Consider the following 23693-nt stretch of genomic DNA (forward strand, 5'->3'; position numbering starts at 1 on the left):
AATACTTTGTGGATGGTCTAAAGGGAATTTTTCAATGAAATCTTTCTCACTGTATCCTTTGTATAGCACTGGGATGTGTTCAAGAATGTTAGTGAAGTCTTTATCTTGGTTCCTGCGCTTCTTGGTCTCAAAGGAAATTTGGAAATGACGTTGGCATCCAGGCTGTCAACTGCTGTAAGTAACTTTCTCTTCCTCTTTGCTCTTCAGATATATGTTTAAAACATTTCAAAAAGGAAACAAATCCTTGAGACATGAGTGTTTTTTGTTTATGATTTCATCTGGCTGTTACGGGGCAGTTTACATCTGTTATTAAGTTGGCAGAGTTAAAAAGCTGAACCTTGTCTCCACACATCAAAACTTCACTTCTAAACTTCACGACTCATCATTCAGAGCAGATAAAGCAGATTTTTGAGATTTACAGGTGTACTGTGTAAGGCTGAGAGATCTCTTTGACCTTGAGGGATTTAGAATAGGCTAATAAAATGTCTATATTTTAAACACATTTTTTTAGAGACCATTAGTGTGGCACCAAAATAAAGCATTTGTAACATTGCTATTCCAGACCTCTGTTGATCAAACGGCAAGATTTTTTTTTTTTTTTTTTTTTTTTAAGCTTTCTGGCTAAACAAACTTATTGATTTTCGTTGTGGTGAGGTTCTGCTTATTTTTGTGTGTGGCAAGAGTGTAATGTAGCATAACTGGGTTTTTTCTATATTTTCTTTCTCCTGTATTTGTTATAGCTGGTTTTACATTTCAGGGGATGTTCTGTCACTTCATTTTTCTAGTCTAAGTAAGTCAGATTGCCTTTGTGTACCTCTTTTGTGTGTGTGTGAATAACTAGTGATTAGAACAGTCTAATAATGTGGCTAGGCTATTTCTGATAGCGGTACTGGGTATCTCTCTAAAACTGCCTAATGCAGTGTTTCTGTTCTCCAGCAAGGCCCCCACTCTGCCTCTTTTACTTGAACGAATTTTTCTAGTACATGTCTGGTCAAAGGTGTACATAACTCCAGTTGAGATTTTACTGTGTCTCTGTAGAATATTGCTCTTGAAACTTTGTAGTGTTTTATGTACTTGCTTGCTTAGAAGGGTCAGGTTTAGACCTATCAGTCACTTTGTGATCAATGGCTATGCCCTATTATTTATGCTCTTCTTCATTTCCAGCTGTTACTCCCATCTGCTGACAGAAATATTAGTCCATAAGTGCACGACCTTGCATTTCTACTGTTAAATTTTATCAGCAGTTTTTGCTGCTGTAACCCTCAAGGACATTCAGTTTTTGTATTGTATTACAATGCTTTGTACTGACAAGGTCTCCCAGCATTCTGTCATTAATAAATGTCATTGCCACATTCTGTTGAGGTGTTGCCTGAATGCACACTGTGATGGGCATAGCCTTGGCAATCCTGGGAAGGTTTGCTTGTGTCATGCCCATTATAGAAATTGATTACTTTCATACATAAGAATTGACATGTTCTATTGTATCTTTATCAACGTCATCCTTAGTCATTCAATCCTGTTTTCTGTTTGATTATATTGTTCTTGCTTTTCTGGGAATTCTTACCATTTCCTAACAGTGTTTTGTGTTTAAACCTTACTGCCTTTATTGTCAGGCATGAATGCTTTTGTCTATTTACCTTTTGGGTTTTGTTGACCTCTTGCTTAATTTGTTTGTGACTGGTACAATTTGTGGCCTGAGGATTAAAACTGCTTTTATACCATAGTGAGAAATACACCAAGTCCAAGATCTTCCAGTGCCTTACTGAAGGCTTAAAATAAAGAAGGTCGGAGTACACTTCACCACTTCTGCTTCAGTTAATGTGATCTTTAATTGTTTTTCTCAATTGAGCTTAGGACCTTTGCCAGATCACAAATCCAGAACTTGTTTGGGTTGGTCAGCGGCTGAATTCCCCATCCTCACCAGTGCTGTCAGATTTGTGAACATCACAGCTCTCAGGGGACATTTGGAAAAGGGTCACACAGACCCCTTCTCTGCCCTGTGACTCCTGACCTGGGTTCTTATTATCCATCAGCTGTTACCAAGACAGGAGCTGATCCCCCTCTCATGAAGGCTGCTGGAGTTTCCACAACACAGGCTGCACGTTCAGTGGATATCCTATATCCTATATGAACAGAGAACAATCCTATTCAAGACAAGAACAATATAGATCACTGAATATCAAGGGTATGCTAACAAGATTATATTTAAGTTTTATACATTAAAAAAAACAAAAACAAAACCCAAAACAAACAACAAACCCCCCCCCCCAAACCCCAAAAAACAAACAAAACAAACAAACAAACAAACAACAAAAAAAAAAACCCAAACCAAAGCTGTGGAGACCTGTTACAGGTGATGGCTTACTGCTAGACCTGTAATTTACATGCCAGTTCTCTCAGAAAAAGGTCATTCTGACTTTTGCATTCTTCCCATTGATTTCATTGACCCCTACTCTCTTTATCCACCCAACCTTTGGTCCTGTCATCCTCATCCTAGGTAAGAACAGAAGGAAAAGATTAATTCAGAGTATATCTAAGCAGTTATTTGTTGCCCACTTGTCTGATTAATCTTCCCCTCTCTGGCCTACATTTGCACTGTCTGGCTCCCCAGCAGACACCTATCTTGAAGTAAAAGCAAGACTGTGCCCCTGTGACCAGTTTTACCTAGTGAGGAGGAAATTTCTGACATCAGTTCATCATTGGAGTGAATTCATGCCCTGCTTGCTCAATTAGCTTATAATTGCATCTGAATTTGCAGACATGTCTGTGCTCTTGGGGCTGTAAACTAATTATCTTTACTTCATTATTAATTATGTGGTCAGCCAAAAAGTAGTGTCTTCTTAGCAAGTTCCTTATCCGTAGTACATCAGTTTCAAGCATTGTCTGATCACTTTCATTCTTCTTGTTGCCCGAATTTCTCTTTTAGCTGCATCTTACTCGTCACTCACAATTTCCCATCCTCTTTAGCATCAGTTACTTCACTAAATCTGTCTCAAGACTGTTTTTCATCTACCTCAGGGCATAGCTTGCGTTGCACTTTGGTGTTAGTCTAAACTCTCCATACCCTGGCAATTTTACAGCCTACTGTTTTTAAAGCATTATTTTTATCTCACCAGAAATTCCTTCATATGTAGAATACAGCCAGCAAAGAGCAAAAGGTGCTTCTGGAGTTCTGCCTCTGCAAGCCATTTCTCCCTCTGCCCGCTGCTGTGCTGGTGTACTTGGGTGAGGTCAACTGCCCGTTCAAGCACAGTATTTATATTGTGTTTTGTGTCCCTCAACTTTGTTCTGTTCTTTGGGTCACTCTCATTGTCTCAATTCACACTGCTGTCTTTTCTCTCTATTCCTTTTTCATCTGTAAACAGCAACAACAACAACAAAAACCCCAACAAACAAACAAACAAACAAAACAAACCTCCCCCCACCAAAAAAAACCCCGAAGAAATTACCCGCCACCAGCGTCAAACCATTCCTGTAAATTTGTGCAGACTCTTGTTCAGACCGTGTGTGTTATTGTTGTTAAGCATTAGCTGTATGACCTTACAAACCTTTTGTTTAGGTTCATCTATTTCACAGTGTCACAATAAACTTGATCTCAGTTGATGGAAACCTGCAGCTGCAAGGAGCGGTTCTGCTTTCTCCCTTTCCAAACCCTGAGAGTACTTGTGCAAGGTTACATGGTTGGATGTGATGGATCAGATCGTTCTAGAGCAGATAACCCCTTTTTGCTCCCTGAATAAAAATGTTTTCCATCAAATCAGCAGATCTTTGGTGCCATGGGCTCACTCGTGGAGCTGGTTCAGGAAAGAAAATGTGAATGTGTGGGTGACAGTGGGAGAAAGAGGAGCTGTGGCATTTGGCAGGAGCTCACCTTTAGGCTGGATTAAGCATTTTGTAAGATTAATTTTTTTAATAGGGATTTTTTGGATACTTTTCTAAAAATTTTTCCAAGGAGAGAAGTGAAACTCTCCACAGCCTGGCGTTTTTTCACTTAGCATATATATATATTTAAGAAGGGTGCAATGGAGATTCTTATCAGCATTTCTTGAAACAACTGCTGTACTGTTTAAACTTACTGGATGTGTTTGCAGAGCTTTGTAGTTTGAACATTATAGAATATTTATAGTGTGATTGAGATAAAGTGATTTATTTTATTGTTTTTGAATTAGCATTTATTTTAACACTTGGTTCCTTTCAAGTCACTACTATCACAAAATGAAACAACGTGAAAAAAAAAATTATAGAAATCTACTGAAAAGGAATTACCAAAAGATGAAAAATGTATGCATGAAATCTTTCTGGTTTTTGAGAAATATGTTATCTCATAAATTAGTACTGTATGGGAAAAAAACGCTAAAATTTATGCTCAACATGTAAAAAAATTTTCTGTTATCTCTAAAAGGAAGTTATTTTAAGCACAGTCATACTGCAGTGTTTTGTATTGTTCATCAAATTTAGTTCTCTAACTAAAAAAAACCCAACCCAAAGTAGGAATTACATTATAAAGGGGTATGTATATACTTTTAAATTTCCTAGAATAATTTATTTGCTATCTTTCAGCTACTACCTTAATATTGGACTTACATCATTTATAGCATCAGAAATCTCCAGCTGTATTGTATAATTGAAAATTCAGAATGCTAAACAGTATTAGATTCTAGCATTTCTTATTTTCAGAATTTAAGCACCATAGAAACAAGCTCAGTCTAAAGGGATCTTCCAGCCACTGATCTAATCACTGGTGGTGCTTGGACATTCCAGGAATGTAAGGTGCCTGTTTCACCTTGCAGAGCAAGCTAATGTTAAACAAGTTACTATGTAAAACTGCATCAAATTTAGCTGCTTTTGGAAGGATACTGTAAGTATGACTACAAATCAAAAGCAGTGTTTGACTTTAAAAGATGTATCTTGTTTTTAATCAAAGTTTTTGTTTTATTTTATTAGCTGAATTATTCCTGGGTGTTTTCAAATAATACCATTTTAACCCCAAATATCTGTACTTCTTTTGACAGGTAAATATTGGAAAAATGGATTCTCCCATTGAGAAATGGAACCTAATAATTGGCAATTTGGCCTTAAAACAGGTAAATATAATGGGTTTATTGGATTAATTCTTGTAAGTGAGTGAAGTTACTGAAAAAGTTAAATCACAAACATTGATAAGTATGGAGATGAACAGTGTTAGTGGGAAGGTAGCTTTACTACACTGGCTCTTCTCTAAAACAGTATCAGCTTATATTTATTAGAAGAGGTAAAGTATTATTTGTGACTGTACCAAGGGTATTTCCTCTATAATTTTTCCTGAGAAAGGATCTGAGGGTGATTAGAGAAAAAATTCAGATTTGGCAAAACCTTTTAAATTTGGCCTTTCAAATGTTTCTAATACCATATTTGCATTGGATTCAAGGTTTAAAGGAAGTGTGTGATAGAGCTTTTGGATAATAACCAGTATTTTAGATAGCTGGGTCATTTGAGGGAAGGAGTGCATGCTCTCCAAAGCAGCTGTTTCTTGAGAGCTATTTCTTATTTGTAAGTTATAATGTAACATTCCTAAAACAGAGGTGAAATATTTATGTTGTGACTTCACTACTTTAAGTGGTTTAGAAACTTCTTTGGGCTTTGGCTTCTTGTAAATCCTGAGCTCCTCTCTCTGATTTTACTTTTGCTATTCTGGAGTCTGTAAAAGGCTGGTAAAGCCTTTTCTGCTTTCCTCTTACTCATCCAAGGTTGTCATCCTCTCTACAAAACAGATGAGCACGCTCCCATTGTACCTGGCATGTAAATGTAGATAGGAGGAAAGGCTGACAGAAAATGATTCTGTGGTCCTCCTAAGTCTGTCAATTATTTTATGAACTCACTTTCTTCTCCAGGTTCAGGCAACAGTGGTTGGTTTTCTGGCAGCAGTGGCAGCAGTTATATTGGGCTGGATTCCGGAGGGCAAATACCGCTTTGATCATTCAGTCCTTTTGTGCTCTAGCAGCGTAGCAACTGCCTTCATAGCTTCTCTTTTACAAGGTAAAGGGGGTGCTCGTGTTACTTGGTGCAGTTATTTACTCTTCTGTGGATGCAGAATGTGTCTTATGCTGCTATTCCTTTAAAATTTAAATCTGGTAAGGTACAATACATCTGAAAACCAGCTGAGAATAAGATGCCCTTTTGCAATTTCCATATAGGTGGGCATATTGCATTCCTCTCCTGCCACAGTTTTTGGAAAGCTTTTGATTTGCAGGACCTCCTGAGCATATCTAAACAAAACAGTATGGTTTTGAGACTTCACCTACTATGACGGAGAACTTCTCCCCCTGCCTTCTCTATTGATTAATGTACAAAATATATTCCTAGTACTTAGCAGGTAAAACCTGTTTATAATTACACTCAACTGGTTCTGGATGTTAGCTGAACTGAATTCACAGTTCCAGGTTGCCCATACTGCTTGTGTTGTGCTCTGCTTTGGTGCTGAAGTGAACGGTTTGGCTCATTATTTGAAGGGTTTGGACCAAGTTCAAGTCCAGAGTTACAAACAGTGCCAGTGTCTGTCTGGAGCAATATGGCATGATGAATTTAATTCTCTTCCTAATTGTCAGGAAACATTTAACCATAAAAGATTGTACTTAATGGATGTGAAGGGGAGGAGGAAAGTACCTCTACTTGTGACATTCTCTTAATGAAAATACTTGGTCAGTAGTCTTAAGAATAATAAGTAAAATGGGTTACTTCCTTGTTTTACTGCTCTGCTATGTTAACTTACATGAAAATTGCAAAATTGTTAAAGTTTTGCACAGAAATAAGATCACACATTTTTTAGTGACAAGAAAGCCACTGAGTTTGATCATGTGCAGAACTAAGGGCAGCAAGAGAACTGAGGAGCATGAGTGCATTTTTTACACTTCTCATGTATGATTTGACATGAAGAGAAACTTCTGTTTTTGTCCCGGTGATGGGCCAGTACAGGAAATTACTTTCTAAGCTTTGTCCTCCTAAATGCAAAACAGGTGCTTTTGAAATATTGTGATCCTACAGTATCATTCCAGTTTATTCTTTGGAGAATTTCCTGGTGTATAACTCCTTAGGCAGTTTCTCTAGACGTGAACTCCTAATGTATAATATACATTTTTTAATATATATCTATATAAATTGTATAAATGTATAATTATATATAGTTATATATATTGTATGTAATATATATACATGAAAAATATAATATATATAATATCCTAATGCATAACATGGCATAAAGGATAGCATATACAGGTGAAGTTCTTATATATAATATACGATGAGAGGGAAGTTAGGCTGTGCCAAAGACTGTTTGTAACAATGCAAATTTTATTTTTAGTAGCCAATTGCATTTTGCAGAGAGATTACTCTTCAAAAGTTAATGTCGATGTTTACAGGAAAAAATACAGATTAACACCTTTAATTAATTTCTTCAAGTGTGTAGCAAGTAATATTTTTAATATGTTGTCTTGGGTTTAATTTGTTATGTATCTTCTTGGTGTTTGGTGCTAATTCCTTGATAGACTTGCACAATATCAGATGTCAAAGTATTTAATCTTACGTTGTTTTCAGCCTAGCTTGATTTAAATTACAGCTGGCAGAAGTTAACAGGGTTGGAAAAGAATACACTTCATATTTTTTTTCTTCAGGAAATAACTGCTTTACAATTTCAATAGCGTTAATTCTAGTCATAAGCAAAGTATTTTATTATACAGATGGTTCTTGATTTTTTTGTGTGTGTGCTTACTGTGTTTTTTTAAAGTGTGTATCCCTTTCTTCAAATAGCTAAAACTTAAAAACACAGTCATAAATCAGGTAGGAAGAGCAATCATCCGGAGGAAAAAACCCACTGGCTTCTTATTTATTAAGTTTGAAATTGTCATAATCTTGGAATTTTCTGTGGAATTACAACAGTGGATACAGTTTCTATACTGTCTTCTTTGTTGAATTTAGGAGTGATAATGGTTGGAGTTATTGTTGGATCTAAGAAGACTGGTATTAATCCTGACAACGTTGCCACTCCTATAGCAGCAAGTTTTGGAGACCTCATCACCCTTGCCATACTAGCATGGATAAGTCAGGGTCTGTACACTTGCCTTGGTAAGTGTGCTTTTAAATGTGTATGACTCCCCAGGAGTCTTTTTGGGGTTAGGTGGGTGGGGAGAAGGCTGGGAGGGAGAGGTCTGGCAAACCTTTTAGTCTGACTTATTTTTGGTCAACATTTATACCATTAAATGGTAAATCTTAGAGTGCCGTGATTTTTTTTTTTTTTTTCCTTATTAAAAATAAATTATAGAAGTCACTAACCTGAACTTTGGCACAATCTAGGAATGTCTGAAAGACTTTGACGATATCACAGTCAACCTACATGTGAAATACAAACCATAATAATGAAGAACACAATATAATGCGAAAACATTTTCTCACAGTCAGAAAAGAATGTTAAGAGCCTTATTCAAAATTAAATCATTGCTGCAACTATCTCATTCCATAGAAACTATTAAAAGTTTATTGTGTTTTAAAAGACATAATTGTAGACAATTATAGTATAATATACCACAGATGAAATATGGTGTTGTCCTTACCAGAGATGCTGATATCACCACATACAGTCTTTACAGCTTTTGGATAATGGTCCAAACCTTTTCATATGGAAGTATTTCAACACTAGCCAGAAAAAGTATCTAATAAGACTCAAGCTACTATGACGTGACTTGCAGTTGTTTTTTTTGGTATTTGATCTTTCATATTTAGAAAGTGTTAGCATGATGTCAGCTTAAATGTACCAGTGTGCAAAGAAGTATTTTTTAAAACATTTTCCGTATTTTTTGTTAAAACTTAAATAGTATTGTTTATTGCATAACTATATTTAAATCTTTCATGTTATATTCTAATAACTGTATTTCTCAAATAGTTTCTTTAAACACTTTTTTTAAGGAATTTTGTAAATTTACCGTGAAAATTGGTGAAGATCTTTTTAATCACCTCTTCTTTCTTTTTTTCTGATGAGAAAAACTCTTATAACATGCTAATCATTTTAATCTATCAATCTAAACAACAAACACTCAACACCCCCCCCCCCCAAAGAAGATGGGTAAAGAAGCTTGGACTTTTTTCTTCTTTTGACACATTTCCAGTAATTTACATTTCTAGATGCAGGTGTTCTAACGTGTCTCAGAGGAATAAAAAAAGAAGTGGCTACAGTCTGAACTGATCCTTTCCTGCTTTCATAGCTGTCATGGCCACTGACATTTTTCTGTGCCACTGCAGCTGGAGAGCATATCCCACATGTGTAGGGGTAAGAATCCATGTGCTTCCAAGAGTTACTCCCAGTTTTCTGCCTTCTGGAAATACTTCTCTTTTGGTGAAGTATGTAATTATGTAGTCACCACTAAAATGACTCCTTCTACTCTTTGTAGCTTTTTTCAGTGTAATTGTATTTCTTTCTTTTTGGAAACAAGAGAGCGTTTCTAAAGAAAGAACATGCCACAAAGCCCTTAGAAATAGGTGGTTTCCAAGATGCATTTTAACTATGAAATAGTAACGAGGAATGAAAGTATGGAGCACCTTCAGCTCAGGAGAGCTATGTCAAGTTGTGAATGGCAGGGAAGAGACATTCAGAGAATGATTAGGCAACAGGTTAAAAAAGTTTAAAAGTTAAAAAAAAGTTTTAAAAAAAGAAGTTTTTTTTAGACAATACATGAGTGGGATGTGAAACTTACTTCTTTGTTGAATTAAGAGGACCAAAGTGATTTTAGAAAACTTTGGATAAAGTAGTCAGAGGGGAACCCTTTGAGGAGTACTGAGCAGAGAGATGCAGACAGAGGCTTGAGAGATGGAAATCCCTTCTGCAAACCTCAGCAGAAGCTGGCAGGGCATGCTGAAAGAAGCATCACCCTAAACCTGTCATTTTTCTTTTCTTCTCTCCATAACTGTTGGCCACAGTCTGCTAAAGACAGGGCTAGATGAGAACTGTGCCTTATCCAGCACAGATACTCTCTGTTCTTTCTCCTCCTGTTCTTTCTGTGCTTTCTCAGTGCTAGAATAAGAAGCCCAATGGGAATGCTAAAAAGAAGTCTGCAGTTTATAGGTAATAATGAAACTGGTGGGATTCGCTTCTGAGCTGTGCTCAGAATTAACTATTTTCCCCTTTGATTTATTAGCCTAACTAATGAAATAAATTTCCACCTGCTCTCTGCATGGTGTGAGTTGTTTTCAGACAACAAGACTGGAAGAATGGAAATTATTTGTACACAAGCTTTATGTTTGTCTGCAACAGAGGTGCACAGCCTTTGTGTTGGTACAACACTTCATGGCATACCCTGAAGAGACAGGGGAAAGGACTCTGTAGCATTTTTACCTAGGCTGGGACCAAATGAGACACCTTGTTTGGCCACCATCATATATATAATTTCTTAAAGGTTCATCTGAGTGCGTTAAAAGTTATCAAACATGGGATTTTAAATAAAAAAAGGTAAACAGTTCTTAACAACTCCCTGAGAAGAGCTGTGAATCCTTGTTAAATAGCTGGGGGAAAGCACTAGAGGGCTCCCCAGGACCATCACTGGACCTGGCACATTTCCTCCAACAGAACACAAGTGCTCTGCGATAGGAACACTCAATAAATTAAACGTGGAGGCCTGTGTTGCCTGTTATTTGTCAGTAATGATTTGAAAACTTCTTTGAAGCTTTCCATTTTTTCTCACAGAATATGCATTTAGCTCTGGTATACGTTTGCTCCGGGCTGAGAAGACAAATTGTGCGATTCACGTTATTGTTTTCAGGTCCTTACCAGTTGTTTTGAAGCAGTATATTTCCAGTTGACCTCTAATTTCTATTAGAGGCTGCATTATTTGAGCAAGATGCCTTTTCACATGTAAACTGCCTGCTATAAAATTAAAAAACAAAATGGAGTGAAATGAGCCCTGAAAGAGAATTCATTTATTTTCTCTTCCCATTCTTGAGCTATTGAAAAATGCATTTGCTTCTTCTGTGAATTAAACATGAAGAGGAAGATATCTACCCTTCCTTTAAAGATGCATCTCAAGGTTAAACTTTTTAGATTTTTGTAGTAAGATGTTCTACCAGCAGAGTCTCCAATAAATTAAAACAAACAAACAACAACAAAAAAAAAACCACCACCACCACCACCAAAAACCTAAGAAGTCCTTCATTGCTCCCAAGAGTTAGACTGGAGCTGAGTATTCTGACTGGTCCACCTCTTAGCTCACAAAAAGAGGTGAAAGGAGGAAAAAAAAAAAGGCCCCACAAAGGGCGAGGGAGATTATACACTGTAAGAATAATTATAATTAGATAAGGACAGGAAAAAATTACTTCTCTCCTGGGCTTTGTCTTGTTCTCCTTCTAATAGCTTTCTACTTTTAGTTTTCCCAGGGAAACATAACTTACATATGTTTTCTACTGGCTCTGCTGCAGAGGTTGTAACTCAATGCAGAAGGATAGTAACTTCTAAAAATTCCACAGCAATTCTTTCAGGAGATCCAGTAAGGTAACATCAAAGTAGTAATTGCTTGGATTTGCAGCCATTGTAATAAGCTATAACACATGGGTGAGAATATTTTTTATGTACCAACTACTCCTCTTTGGTAGTGTTTGTGTGATCTATATTAACTATTTCAACCTGTTCATTTAAAATATATTTTGCTGTAAGACTTGTCTAAATTTTGAAGGTTTCAACAAAATGTGACCACACTTCTCATGAAACAAATATTTGAAAGTGGAATATTTGCACAGTTTATACATATATATTTGCCATTAGGATAATTTTTCCATTATTTACCTCCCTGTTGAATTAGGAAGTCTTGGATCACTGTAGTTGCTTCTGTGAGGAGGGGATTATAAAACCAAGTAATCAGAAAAAAGTAGTGTTCTTTCTGTGGAAGCAGCTGTTTGTTTTATAGTCTCAGCTTTATGACGGTACTCACCAGTGTTTGCAGTTGTATTCCTATGAAATAGGATGGAATTCTCGTGGGTAGGTGCAAGCAGCAGAACTGCCTGTTAATTTTCAAGTTCAAGCTGGCTATGAAACAACTGCTGATACAAATGTCTCAATTTTGCACACTGTGCTTGAATCTTTTTAGATATGCTATTTCTGGAAAGATTACCATATTACCTGCTTTGGGAAGAAGGGAATACCTTTGTGAAGAATCTGGATATAAACAAAATGCATTTTCATTATATTAAGTTTCTTTAGAAATTTTTTCTTCTGTTACAAAATAATGTTTTAATTCTATATCCCTATAGATATAGAATTCTATATCTGTATGTATTTGTTATCACAACAAATGTTATCATACAAAAATCCTTTTCAAAATTCCTTCTTTGTGGTGATGGCTCTGTCCTTGAGAAGATGAGAGACAATGATCACAGATGGCAGATATTAACCGTATTGCTTAGTGCAGTAGTTGAAACTTCAGGTGTAATGGTAATGAAGGCCATTAAAATTCCTCAATTGTATAGCATAGATCATAATTTATTTTAGAATTGTGAACTAAGAAAAAGGTGTAGGAACATCTGGAGAGTAAAAGTGGTTTGCCTTTTTTTTGTTTTCCCCCTTTATTATTATTTTAGAGACATACTACTATGTATCTCCTTTGGTTGCTGCCTTTTTTTTGGCTCTGACTCCGATGGGAATTGTCATAGCTGCCAAACACCCAGCTACCAGAACTGTCCTCCATTCAGGATGGGAGCCTGTTATAACTGCCATGATCATAAGCAGGTAGGTCAGTTTGTCTTGCTGCATGGAAGCATCTTGATAGCCATCCTGTACCTCTGTGTATCTTACTTGATTGTACGCAAGAGACACAATTAAAGAGCCTCTAGAATTCAGGCTTTAGAATTTTATAACTGATCTAAGAGATTATTTAATCCAATGAAAATTATGAATCTTAAAAGCAGAGGAATTGGCTAATACTCTGCGGTCTTTGTTATACAAGAAGCCAGTTTTAATAAGTGAATATCTGTAGTGGTGTTACTCTGTAGCTCAGGATGAGGTAATGGCTCAGGGGAAAGATGAGATGAAAGTCCTGGCTCGAAGATGATCGAAGTCAGATTGCTATAAAATTTTTAAAATACTGTTTAAGTGTCTTGCTTCCTTATTCTAAACATTGTGCTTTGTTTTCAGTATTGGTGGCCTTATTCTGGACACAACTGTATCTGATCCTAACTTGGTTGGAATTGTTGTTTATACCCCGGTAATTAATGGTAAGACTCTGACAGGATTAATTGCTACCATATATCAACTGATATACCTTGTTTTGAGAACTGTCTATCACAGTAAATTTCTCTTGTGCCAATTAATATCTGGAATATTAATTTCAAGTTTTGATTTTGATGTCAAGGGCTGTTTATTTGAACACCTGAGAAGTGCTTTCTATTTTCACTACAACCACTAAAATGTGATAGAGAACGTGAGAAGTAGAAACCTCAAGTATGCATTAAGGAACTAAAAGTGTAAATATTGAAGGAGTATATCCAAATATTAAATTATCAAATATTATATTGAAGCAGTTATGGCTGGGAAAATGTATATAAAATTTTATTTCAAAGGGTTTCTTTTTCTGAACATCCAAGGACAAACTTTCGAACAATGATTTACTATCGACCTGCAATGTATATAGATATAAGAACTAAGAACCATACTACAGGCAAGTAAATACATTTCTCAAGAAAATTGTGTGTTGTTTCCGATGATTGGTATACACTTTTCAGATGTGTAAGAATGAATTTATGGAAAATTGGTCCTTAAGTTAAGTGTTCTATCTTCTAATGATAAGAGCAAGGAAAGTTTCAGAAGAGTAGTTAATATCTTACTAGATGGGTGCAGTTTGAAAATGCTTTTCTTTCCTAGTACAGTACCACAGGGTTGATACCTATTTAGTTTGCAACAACTATAATCACCAGATCTGTTCCTGCTGCATTGCTGCCTAGCTGTTCTTTCTCCTTTTTGTATTTTTCCGTTTGATTTCTTACATTAATTTGCACTTTTATGTACCGTTATTAAAACCATTTCTCTAATTACCAAGATGATTCTGCTTTAACTTAAGTTGGCCCTTGCAAATTTCATATGAATATGTTCTATTCTGTTTTCTAAGCTATAAATTAAATTAATTATGGCCACTTCTTTTCCACCTTGATAATAAGATGTTCATATGGTCACTGGGTTTTAGTTTTGAACCACATTGCCTTGATATAATTAATTTTCCAGACATTGTTAATGGAAATGTAATGCAGGATAGCACCCAAATATTTCATAAGCTTTACTGTGGTTGAGAGTTAGTAGATCTCTTGCTGCAAACATTACACGAGCTGCTCAGTCAGAGGCTTTGACAGAAGCATGTTCTTGGCAAATTCATGCTAGCCCTTGTTTTACAGTTTTCATGTCTTCTGAATGCTCATAAATTGTCTTTTTAATAATTCGCTCTAATTCTTAGGTAGGAATATAAATTTCACTGATATACAGATTCTCTGTATCATCCTTTTTGACCCACTTTAAAGATATATTTTGTGTTTTCTCCACTACAGCCCTCAGTATTCTCTAACCTCCAAGATAATCAGTTTGCAAAAATGATCACTAATACTTCATGGATTGTTCATTTAGCTCTCTAGATGCAGTAAATTTAACTTAAACCCCCAGGCCCTAGCACTTAGCTACTTGTGATCAGGTATCTCCATTTTTATGAAGGCAGTAGACAAAAGGAACTGAGTATTTCAATCTTCAGAAGAGCATGTTGCATCCTCTTCTTTCTCATTAAGGTCCTCTATTTCCTTCTTACTTTTAATGTGACACATTTCTATGTGGCAACTTGAGTTCCTTGCTGACTGTAAATTAATTTTTACACTACAGCCGTTGTGTTTCCTTGCCTGTTCCTTGCCTTTCTATTAATTCAAAATTGGAAATACTTGCATCTAGCTTTTGTGTGTTTCCATTTTGATTTCTGATACCTGAAATGTTGATCTTCAGCTTTTTACTGCTTTACACCTGCAACTTTTCTTATAGTAGTTCTTTTTTGGTTAACCCCCTGGATTTGCTTCCTAAGAGAAGAGGATTGGTTTTTTTCTTTTCAGGCAGGTGTACCCAAAACCAGTATTAAGGCAATGCCCATACATTCTTCTGAACCCTCCTAATGGGATAAGAACTAGCCAAAAGCTATAGAGCCCTGGAGGTTTAGCTAGAAGGTCAAAAGGCCTTTGAAGAGTTAAGCAGGTGTAAGAAGGGAAAGCTGGGGCTACAGGAGCAGGCAGGGAGGGAAAGAGTCTTTCCGGGGGCTGGGATAGTAAGAAGCATGCTTGACACAGAATTCTAAAGGTAGGGGCATTTATATTGGAAAATATAAAGAAAATATGTCCTGTGTAGAGAATGCAGGGTTTTATGGTACCACCTCCTGGAAAAGGAAACTGTAGGTAATTTTTTGGGTTGCTGTTAGAATAGCTTCTCCTGGGTTTCATAATTCTACTGACACCTTTTGATATTGCTGGTCAGTACAGTGTAGTAAACTGGGGATAAGGAAGTTCTTCAGTTAAAAAGTACATCTGGTTTACACTCATTTACTGACATGAAAACTGTGTTGGGTCACTTAACAGATGGCTTTTTAAATATTACTGTTGCAGAAAGTTTTCTCTACCATTCTTGGCCTTGGAATTCTCATTGAAAGCCTAAGTAGTGAAAGAAACTGAGGGTTTTCCTGTTTTATTTTCTTTTACCTGAAAATCTGTTGGTCCTATGGCACAGAAAACCTGGAAGAAAACAACAATGGGGAAACCTGAAAGAGATTTTCTTTTCCACTGGGAATGTGTCCAGCCAGGATTTAAGGACAGTGTAAATCTGTCCAGAATTTCAAGCTGTCACTGTTTTCTCAGGGCCATTTGCTGTATCTTGGACACCCAAACAGTATTTACTGCAAAATGTCAGGTGTTAGGCTTCCTGTGCATCATTAAGTGGGTTTCATCCAAGTCCTGCCTAGATAGTTTGCCTATTCTTAGTTGTGAGACAAGTGACTTCAATCATGTCTTACTCTGTGGAGCCATAAATATTTTAGAATATTGAAAAAATACTGGTCTGGAATTTGAGCAACCTCAAAGGTTCACACCCCTATTAACTACAAATATTTGCCCAAAATATTAAAACAGTTTTTAAGCAAAAAGACATTTATAGTCAGCTTTACAGCTGGCGGCCAGACATATTTCACAACTGTTTCTTCCATTTTCCTACTGTTAAACACATTTCTTGAGATGAATAATTATTTTTAATTCTATGGTTGGCTGGGTTTAATTGCATATTTGCTTTTTGAAAATAAATAAGTTATTTTGTTGTTTCAGGCAACTTGCAGACTACTTGAGATTTAGATGTCTCTTTGACGTACTGAAGTCCTGAATAACATAACTAAGCCCAAGTGTGGCCGTGCTTCAGTCTAGATACTCAAGCTGATTTTGAGTTGTGTTTTCTCATGAATGAGATGGTTAAAATTTGCAAATCCTCTTACAGCATCACAGCTTGTTGAATTTGGCTCAGGATTTGCAATTTACAAGTGACCAATTTCCTTTTGTGCAGAAAAAAGATAATATCTTAAACAATTATATGCTTCTGAATATGCAACAGAAATGAGCTAAGGTGCAGTTACCAGATAGAGCCACTTTCCTCTCCATTTTTGTTGTGTGCTTCTACAAAACACTGTGAGATATCTTCGAGGTATTTGCATTTCAGAAGTTTCTGGTTAAAACCCAACATGTCAGTAGACTTTACCCCATTTATGCACCTTGAAGAATGAAAGTTCTGCAAATTAAATCTGAAAACACCTGAATTTTGGAAATACTTCATATCAAAAAACTTTCCTTTGCAGGTGGTTTGAAGCAGTACTCTTTAAAGGTAACACAAACCTGTTCTAATATTTCTTACTCTTTGGCTGTCTGTACTTTAAAAGTATTTGCTGTCCAGAGGAAATACAAAAGTATCAAGGAATATGAGAAACACGTATGAGAAAATTTAATACAAAACTTAATGAATGCCAGTTGTCTGGGTGATGAAAATTAAGCTTATGCAATATATTCCCCAAACCATCCCTTTTTAAATCTGTTAGTAGGGTAAATTGAATGACAGACTTTCAGGTTTTTCAGGGAGTTTTTACTGTAAATTGTTTTGGAGAATATGGAAAAAAATCAAGAAACCATTCCTCCTAAAATAAATTACATCTTTCAATAGCTATATATTTTATTTTAGCACAATTGTACTTTGATTTTTCTCACAACTGAGTGGTGCTTTGATTAAAATATAACCATTGTCTCAGAGAGTTAAGCACCTGAAATTTGGCACTGGAAGTCACAAGGGAAAACATTAGTGTACCTGGATGGTAGTAGAGCAATTTGGCTGGGTAGCAAATTAATTTTTCTGCATCCTGAATTGGAAAGATTGTGTTAGTCTCAGAAGGCACATCTACTGTATGAGAACTTTATAGTTCAGTCTTTATTTTGGTATGAATAAGGAGGAGAGTTTTGATTTTTGTTATTTACTTCTGATGCATTATTGGGTGATAGATTTACTGCCTTTTAGTTGCTAACTTGTACATGTAAATCTACATATATACTTTTATAGAGTGTGATCTTTCTTTTAAGTCTTACTTGTAAATTCTTTAGAAGATTTCTGTAATCATTGTGTCATTTTCACAACACAATTATATCCAGGGCATTTTTGGTTTTTGACAGTCAAGGAACAATTTTTTATTAGTCATGGGAAAGAAATTATTTATGAGTCAAATCAAACATGGAATGTAATAGTTGCACATATAATAAAAGTTTCTCTTAAAAAAAAATCCATCTAGAGAAAGCTAATATTTTCCATCTGTTTTATCCCAAACATGTTAAAAGAAATGCTACAAAATAAAACGGAAGATGAATGAAAAAAACCCCTATATAAATAGGTAGTTAGGTTTCTAATCTAAGTATTTCACATGCATGAAACAGGATTTTTTAAAGTTAATGGTAGAGAGGTCAGGGCAAAAATTCATCTTGCATTTTCTGAAAGGTAAGATGATTATTCCAAAATTTAGAGTTCTCGGTCACAATTGTAACTGAGATTCTTTTTCTTCCTTTTAATTTCTTTTTTATGATGCAGGTGTTGAACTTCAAAAAAACCTGTCTGGCAAAATTTACTGTTTTGAACTATGGATTATGCTCAGGAGTGTGCAAAAGTGAGAATCTTCCAGCCTTCCCTCTCTTGACAGATTTATAAGAAAGATCAATTTGGCAATTATGTTGGCCTAATACTCTCTTTAAGTAGATATTAATTGATTTTAGGCCCATTGCACCATTATCGGTGCTTGGGAACAACACGGTATTCTGTGACTGATTAATCCCTCCCCACAGAACTGGATTTCTAAAAATCCTTAATCTCAGCTTTGCTTTGCCTGTTCTTACCCAATTTTCTGTGTGCCTCATCATGCAACTATCTACATTTTCATGAACAGTCATAGCAGTGGCCATTAAAGCTGAGTATATTTACTTTATCTGGTCCTCTCAGTACTTTCATTGGAGGCAGTTTTCTACAGGAACAATTCTTCAATTATATGTATTTAAGGAAATTAACAAAAAATAACAGAAGAACGAGATGGGGACCTATAGGAAAGGAAGGGACTTAATACATAAGGTAGTTAAATACTGCTCTGAAAATTTTGTCAACTATTGTACAGTTCTCCCCTTGCACTAAACAAGTACTTAAACCACGATTTATGTACTGGTTAGTAATAACATGGTTAGTCCTACTCAGACGGAGGACTTTGCAACAAAATAAATTTTGTTGAATTTTAGGAGATTTCTCTTGACCCAGCTCTCCAGCCTATCCAGTTTCCTCTGAATGGCAGCACAGCCCTCTGGTTTATCACCTACTCCTCCCAGTATTCCCTGAAAAACGTTACTCTATTTATCAAAAAGTGCAGTGTAAAAGATTGGAGGAAAAAACCAGCCGTGTGCATTACCCAGAGCAGGGGATGAGCTCAGACAGATCTGCGTCAGCAAGATCCAGCTTTCCTTAACTTCTCTTTTTCCTTACCTGCGCTGAGTTATGAGACATAGATTTGCTTTGAAGTATTAAGGCTTGTTGATGTGAAATGCTTTAATGTGGTTTTCTGAATAGCATGGTTAGTTCTATTATTAGAAAAATTCCCTTTTACTAGATGATGATTAATAGGATTGTGCTTGTTCGCAAAACCATGGCATGGTTTTGGCTCTACTTTCAATATGGTTTCCTGTGCTTGTTAGACAAAAGACCTGTGATAACAATTTTTACAAGAAATGTTTTTGCTTAGCCCTTAACTGCCTTTATAAAATGATGAGGTTTTAAATTTTCTTTTAAAGTTGTAAGTCAGTGCGACATCCTTCGCACTTCAGCACGCAACATCTCTGCTGCTTATCGACAAAGCAGCACTCTTGTGTTGAACACATTTGCTGTTCTGAAATGAATGAAATAATAATTCCTGTATTTTACTTTTGAAATAAATTGTTTTCTCCTATGTTGTAGTTCTTGCAAAAATGAAACGAAAGAATTAAGTATTTGCTACAATGGCTGCAGTGGTGCAATAGGAGAAAAAATTCTGGATTAATCAAATGTTCATGTAAACAGTCCTCATAAACATCTACAGAGCTTTTAATGATATGAGCAGCTACTGAGCATGTGACCATTTTATACATTTAGAAGATGCTGAGAAGTTATCAGTTTTGCGTATCGACATCTTGCCAACCTACGCAGTTTTATCTGTTTTCTGTTTCTTGCAGGGGTCTGATTTATCTGGTATAGCTGAGATGGTAATTGCACATGCACAGTAGCTGCTGTTACCAAACAAATTGAGTGTCTCTGTACATACTGAAGTGATTCATTCAGCCTTACATGAGTCATTCCGTGACCAGCAGAACAGTGAAACCTGATTCTGTTCTCATTTGTATCCTGAAGTTTTTAGGCAGTCTTTTCAACCTGCACTGTTCCCTGTTGCCTCATGTTCCTGCTGTACCCAGGGCCCTCAACATCCTCTCCATTCTCCCTCTGCTTTCCACAACATAGCCATTCCTCTTGTCTCACTGAGCTCTTGGCTGAGCAAGAGGCATCATGCCTCGCTCCAAGCTGAGAGCTGACTGGCCAGCTGCCTGCTTATGCTTATGCCATGAACTGAGTAACTCATATTACTGTCTTTGTCTCACTGAGGACATGGGTTTGGATTTTTCCTTTATTTATCTAGTCACGGTTTTGGTTTTGGTAGATTGCTTAACCATGCCTGGAAGTAGTTAGCATGTCTATCCTTGTTTCTGACACGATTGAAACTGGCCCGAAAGTTCAAAAATAATTAGAGGAATTGATAGGTGAATGGAATAAAAATTCAGTGTCACTGTTGCTGTCACCACCATACATTATTGGCTGGCTGAGACTGAGCAGGATGTAAGGATTCTAGAAGCATTTACACTTTGCTATACCTGGCCATCTTCTGTGAGTTAAAATTATACCACTAATATTAGGGTATTGAGGCTCAGACAAATAAAATGTAAAATAATTTTGCTGAATATAAAAATATTTAATTTCAATTTAGCTAAAACAGACTGTTCAACTCAGCTGTAATTAGTTACACCTCTTGAAATCACACTCCACACTGGCTATTTTGGTTAGCTTGTCAGCTTCCTTTGCAGAGCAGCTGTCACCTTTGCCATGGCTGGCCAGCTGGTTTTAGAATCTCTTTTGATACTTGTCAGTAATTTCTTGTTATCTATATGTGCAGCAGGGTTTGGGGAATAGTTTCTCTAAATGATGGTTATAAAAGTAAAAAGACTTGTCATTAATAGCTATCTATCAAAGGATTGACAATCAATTTTACACCTTCTTTCATAGACTTGTCAATGTCTGTTGTCCAGACAGATTTTTTAATCACCATTTCAAGTGAATTTAGTTTCTCTTATTATTAACTGGGGAAAGAAATCCAGATCACCTTTCATATTTCTGAGTGTCTTAATTTGTTGAAGCAAATAATTACCAGTCACAAAAGGAAATTGCATACATCCTAGGAAATACTTAAAATCCAGAGAGTTGTGCCAAAGTGGTTTGTAGTTGCATTGCTACAAAACTCAAACCAGCCCTATGTATTTCTGTCCATTATTTCTTTTTCTATTACTATAAGAGAAACAACTAGTGGCAGAATATTTTACTAATTTTTTCTCTTAATATTGTTGTGAATAATTCAGTTATTGCGGTTGTTAGCCTGACTATAATTACCCAGATTGCCTTTATGTCCTCTTTTTTAGCAGAAACAGTTTCATATATTCCAGTCATAAGGCCCTATCCCCAGCTTTGTAGCTCTATTTAGAAGTGGTTTTACATGACAGCTTTTTCAAAATTCAGTCACAGAATCCCCACCCAAGTGTAGTGCATTGATCCTTGATTTTACTTCTACCTCTCTTTCTATACCTTATTCTTCTTAATCGGAAATCTGTAATGTATTGTTCTCAACCGAGGGACAGACTTTGAGTCCTATTTAGATTGGTTTTAATCTTTTAAAACCTTTTGTAGCTTAGATAAATCCCTTACTTTGCTACTTTTTCTCTAGTTCATCTGAAGAAAGAGCTACTGCTATTTTAGTTTTCTTTGCAAACTCTGACTCAGCCTTTTGGTGGTTCATCTTTTATCTGTTTCTCCTGACTGGGAACTTGCATTTCCTGATTTGTATCTGAAGTTTTTGCTTAAAAGACCTACTTCCTTGTTAGCTTCAGCCATTTACTGTCTTTAAGCAGCAGTGAGGCAGGACACCTTTCAGATCTCAGTATTAGACCTCTGTGCCAACCACTCCATAGTCAGCACAAGAATCTGGCAAACAGTGTCTTCTGGTCACCACAAACCCTTGTTCTTCAACCAAAGCCCTAAGCATCAGATAAACAAATGAATTCAACTACAATAAACAAGGCCTTTCTCCTTCTGAAGTGGGGACAAGATCTGCATTACTTCTGCTTCTTCTCAGACCAACCCTTTGCTACGTAAAGCATCTGAAGCAGGGGAAGAAAAAGCATGTGCTTGATATGCAAGTAGACAGCTCGAGTACAATAATAGGAGGGCTCCATGTTACTGCATTCTGCAGTGTGGATATTAACAAGTTGTTTCAGTTTTTTGTTCATTGAAGTAAAAATTCACAGAATGTGAAACAGCCCAGGGCGGAAGGAACCTTAAAATGTCATCTGGCCCAACCTTGTGTGACCAGCACTTTGTGCAGTCACATCTCCAAAAACCTCCAGTGAAGTGGGCTCCACCACATCCCTGGGGTGGGTGTTCCAGCGAATGATCATTCTCACTATAAGAAATATCTTTCTTATATTGACATGAATGCTCTGCCAGTACATCTTGTACACATTGCCTCTTTTCAGAAAGAAATTAGAATCTCCATCACTACTATTCTTTTAGCAATCACCCATTTAGACACTCATCTTGTTCTTTCAGCCTGAGTTATGAGTGGCAGAAGACTATGGTTGCTCATGCTTTGTGTGTGAGGGGAATGAATATATTAACTCTTGAAACCTTTTCTGGCCCTGTGGTTCTGTGTGTGAAATCTGCACTTATGTTTGTGGGCGTATCTGCTTTCAATATTTACTTACCCAGGAATACTGTCCTAGGGAGGTAATCCAGCAGTGGCACCACTATGTCATACTACTTCTGGTGATCCAAGAGGGATTTCCAAATCCCTCTTGGCAGTGATAAAAGGGAGCTTCACCTATGAGAAAGCATAAGATCGAACCTTTTGGAAGGTTTGGAATTTTTTGCACACCGTGATTCAAAACTGATCATCAAATACCCAGTGATATATTAAACTGTAGTCCATATTTTTTGGACTTATTTAAATGATTTGCAGCCTATCTACAACTAATATACCTTCCAAAGAGTTTTCTCATTTTGACTTTTGTATGTAAGGTACTGTGATAAACATAGAGGAACTTAGTAAATGTACAAAAATATTGCCTACTAGATGGAAAAAAAAATTTTTGAACATTTTTCATTGGTTCCCTTTTGCATTTCAGGTATTGGTGGCAACCTAGTAGCTATTCAAGCTAGCAGAATTTCTACCTACCTCCATTTACACAGCATTCCTGGAGAGCTGCCAGAGGAGGCCAAGGGCTGCTATTACCCGTGCAGAACATACTATGGTACAGGTATGTCTTAGCTAAAATTCCTGTCTCACATCTCTTTACCCCTGTGTGCCCCACTGTACCAGCAGTGAGAAATGGCAACAGACTGAGCTTGCTGCGTGCAGTTCTGAGGCTGGTGAGGCTTGGCAGTTTCCTTTGCCTGCAGCTGTTTGCCTGTGGGAACCACAAGAAACTCCCTGAGGGGTGGATGAGTAGAGAGGAGCACAGAGAAGGGTGAAGCCCTGGCAAGGGCTGGTGAGGCAGGACACTGCGATACCCACTCAGAAGGCTTTCAGCCTTCAACTTTCCCTAGCTTCTCTACCTGCTCCTGACTTTTGTCTGCCTTCAGAACTTCAAACCAACTTCCTGCTAGGACCAAACATTGTATCGGACATTATTGCTGAGCCAAATCCCTGCTTTCCATTTGCAGTTGCCATTGTCTCTCTAGATTGTTTCTTCACAGCTTATTCCTCCCCTGGATTTCCCACTTTCCTAATGATGTAGTAACTGGTGAAATGTGATGTGTCACCACCATGTAT

General features: G+C 36.7%; 1 protein-coding gene across 1 annotated transcript in view; it reads left to right on the forward strand.

The window, feature by feature from the left end:
• The window catches only part of SLC41A2 (solute carrier family 41 member 2), a 44772-nt gene that overhangs the window by 8139 nt on the left and 12940 nt on the right, over positions 1-23693 (forward strand). The window contains exons 3-9 of the mRNA XM_040061978.2: positions 67-174; positions 5013-5084; positions 5871-6015; positions 7951-8097; positions 12589-12736; positions 13142-13221; positions 23047-23178. Of these exons, the coding sequence (XP_039917912.1) occupies positions 67-174; positions 5013-5084; positions 5871-6015; positions 7951-8097; positions 12589-12736; positions 13142-13221; positions 23047-23178 (832 nt within the window). The remainder of the gene's footprint in view (positions 1-66; positions 175-5012; positions 5085-5870; positions 6016-7950; positions 8098-12588; positions 12737-13141; positions 13222-23046; positions 23179-23693) is intronic.

Source organism: Hirundo rustica, chromosome 4 (genome assembly GCF_015227805.2).
Source record: "Hirundo rustica isolate bHirRus1 chromosome 4, bHirRus1.pri.v3, whole genome shotgun sequence".
Taxonomy (NCBI): Eukaryota; Metazoa; Chordata; class Aves; order Passeriformes; family Hirundinidae; genus Hirundo; species Hirundo rustica.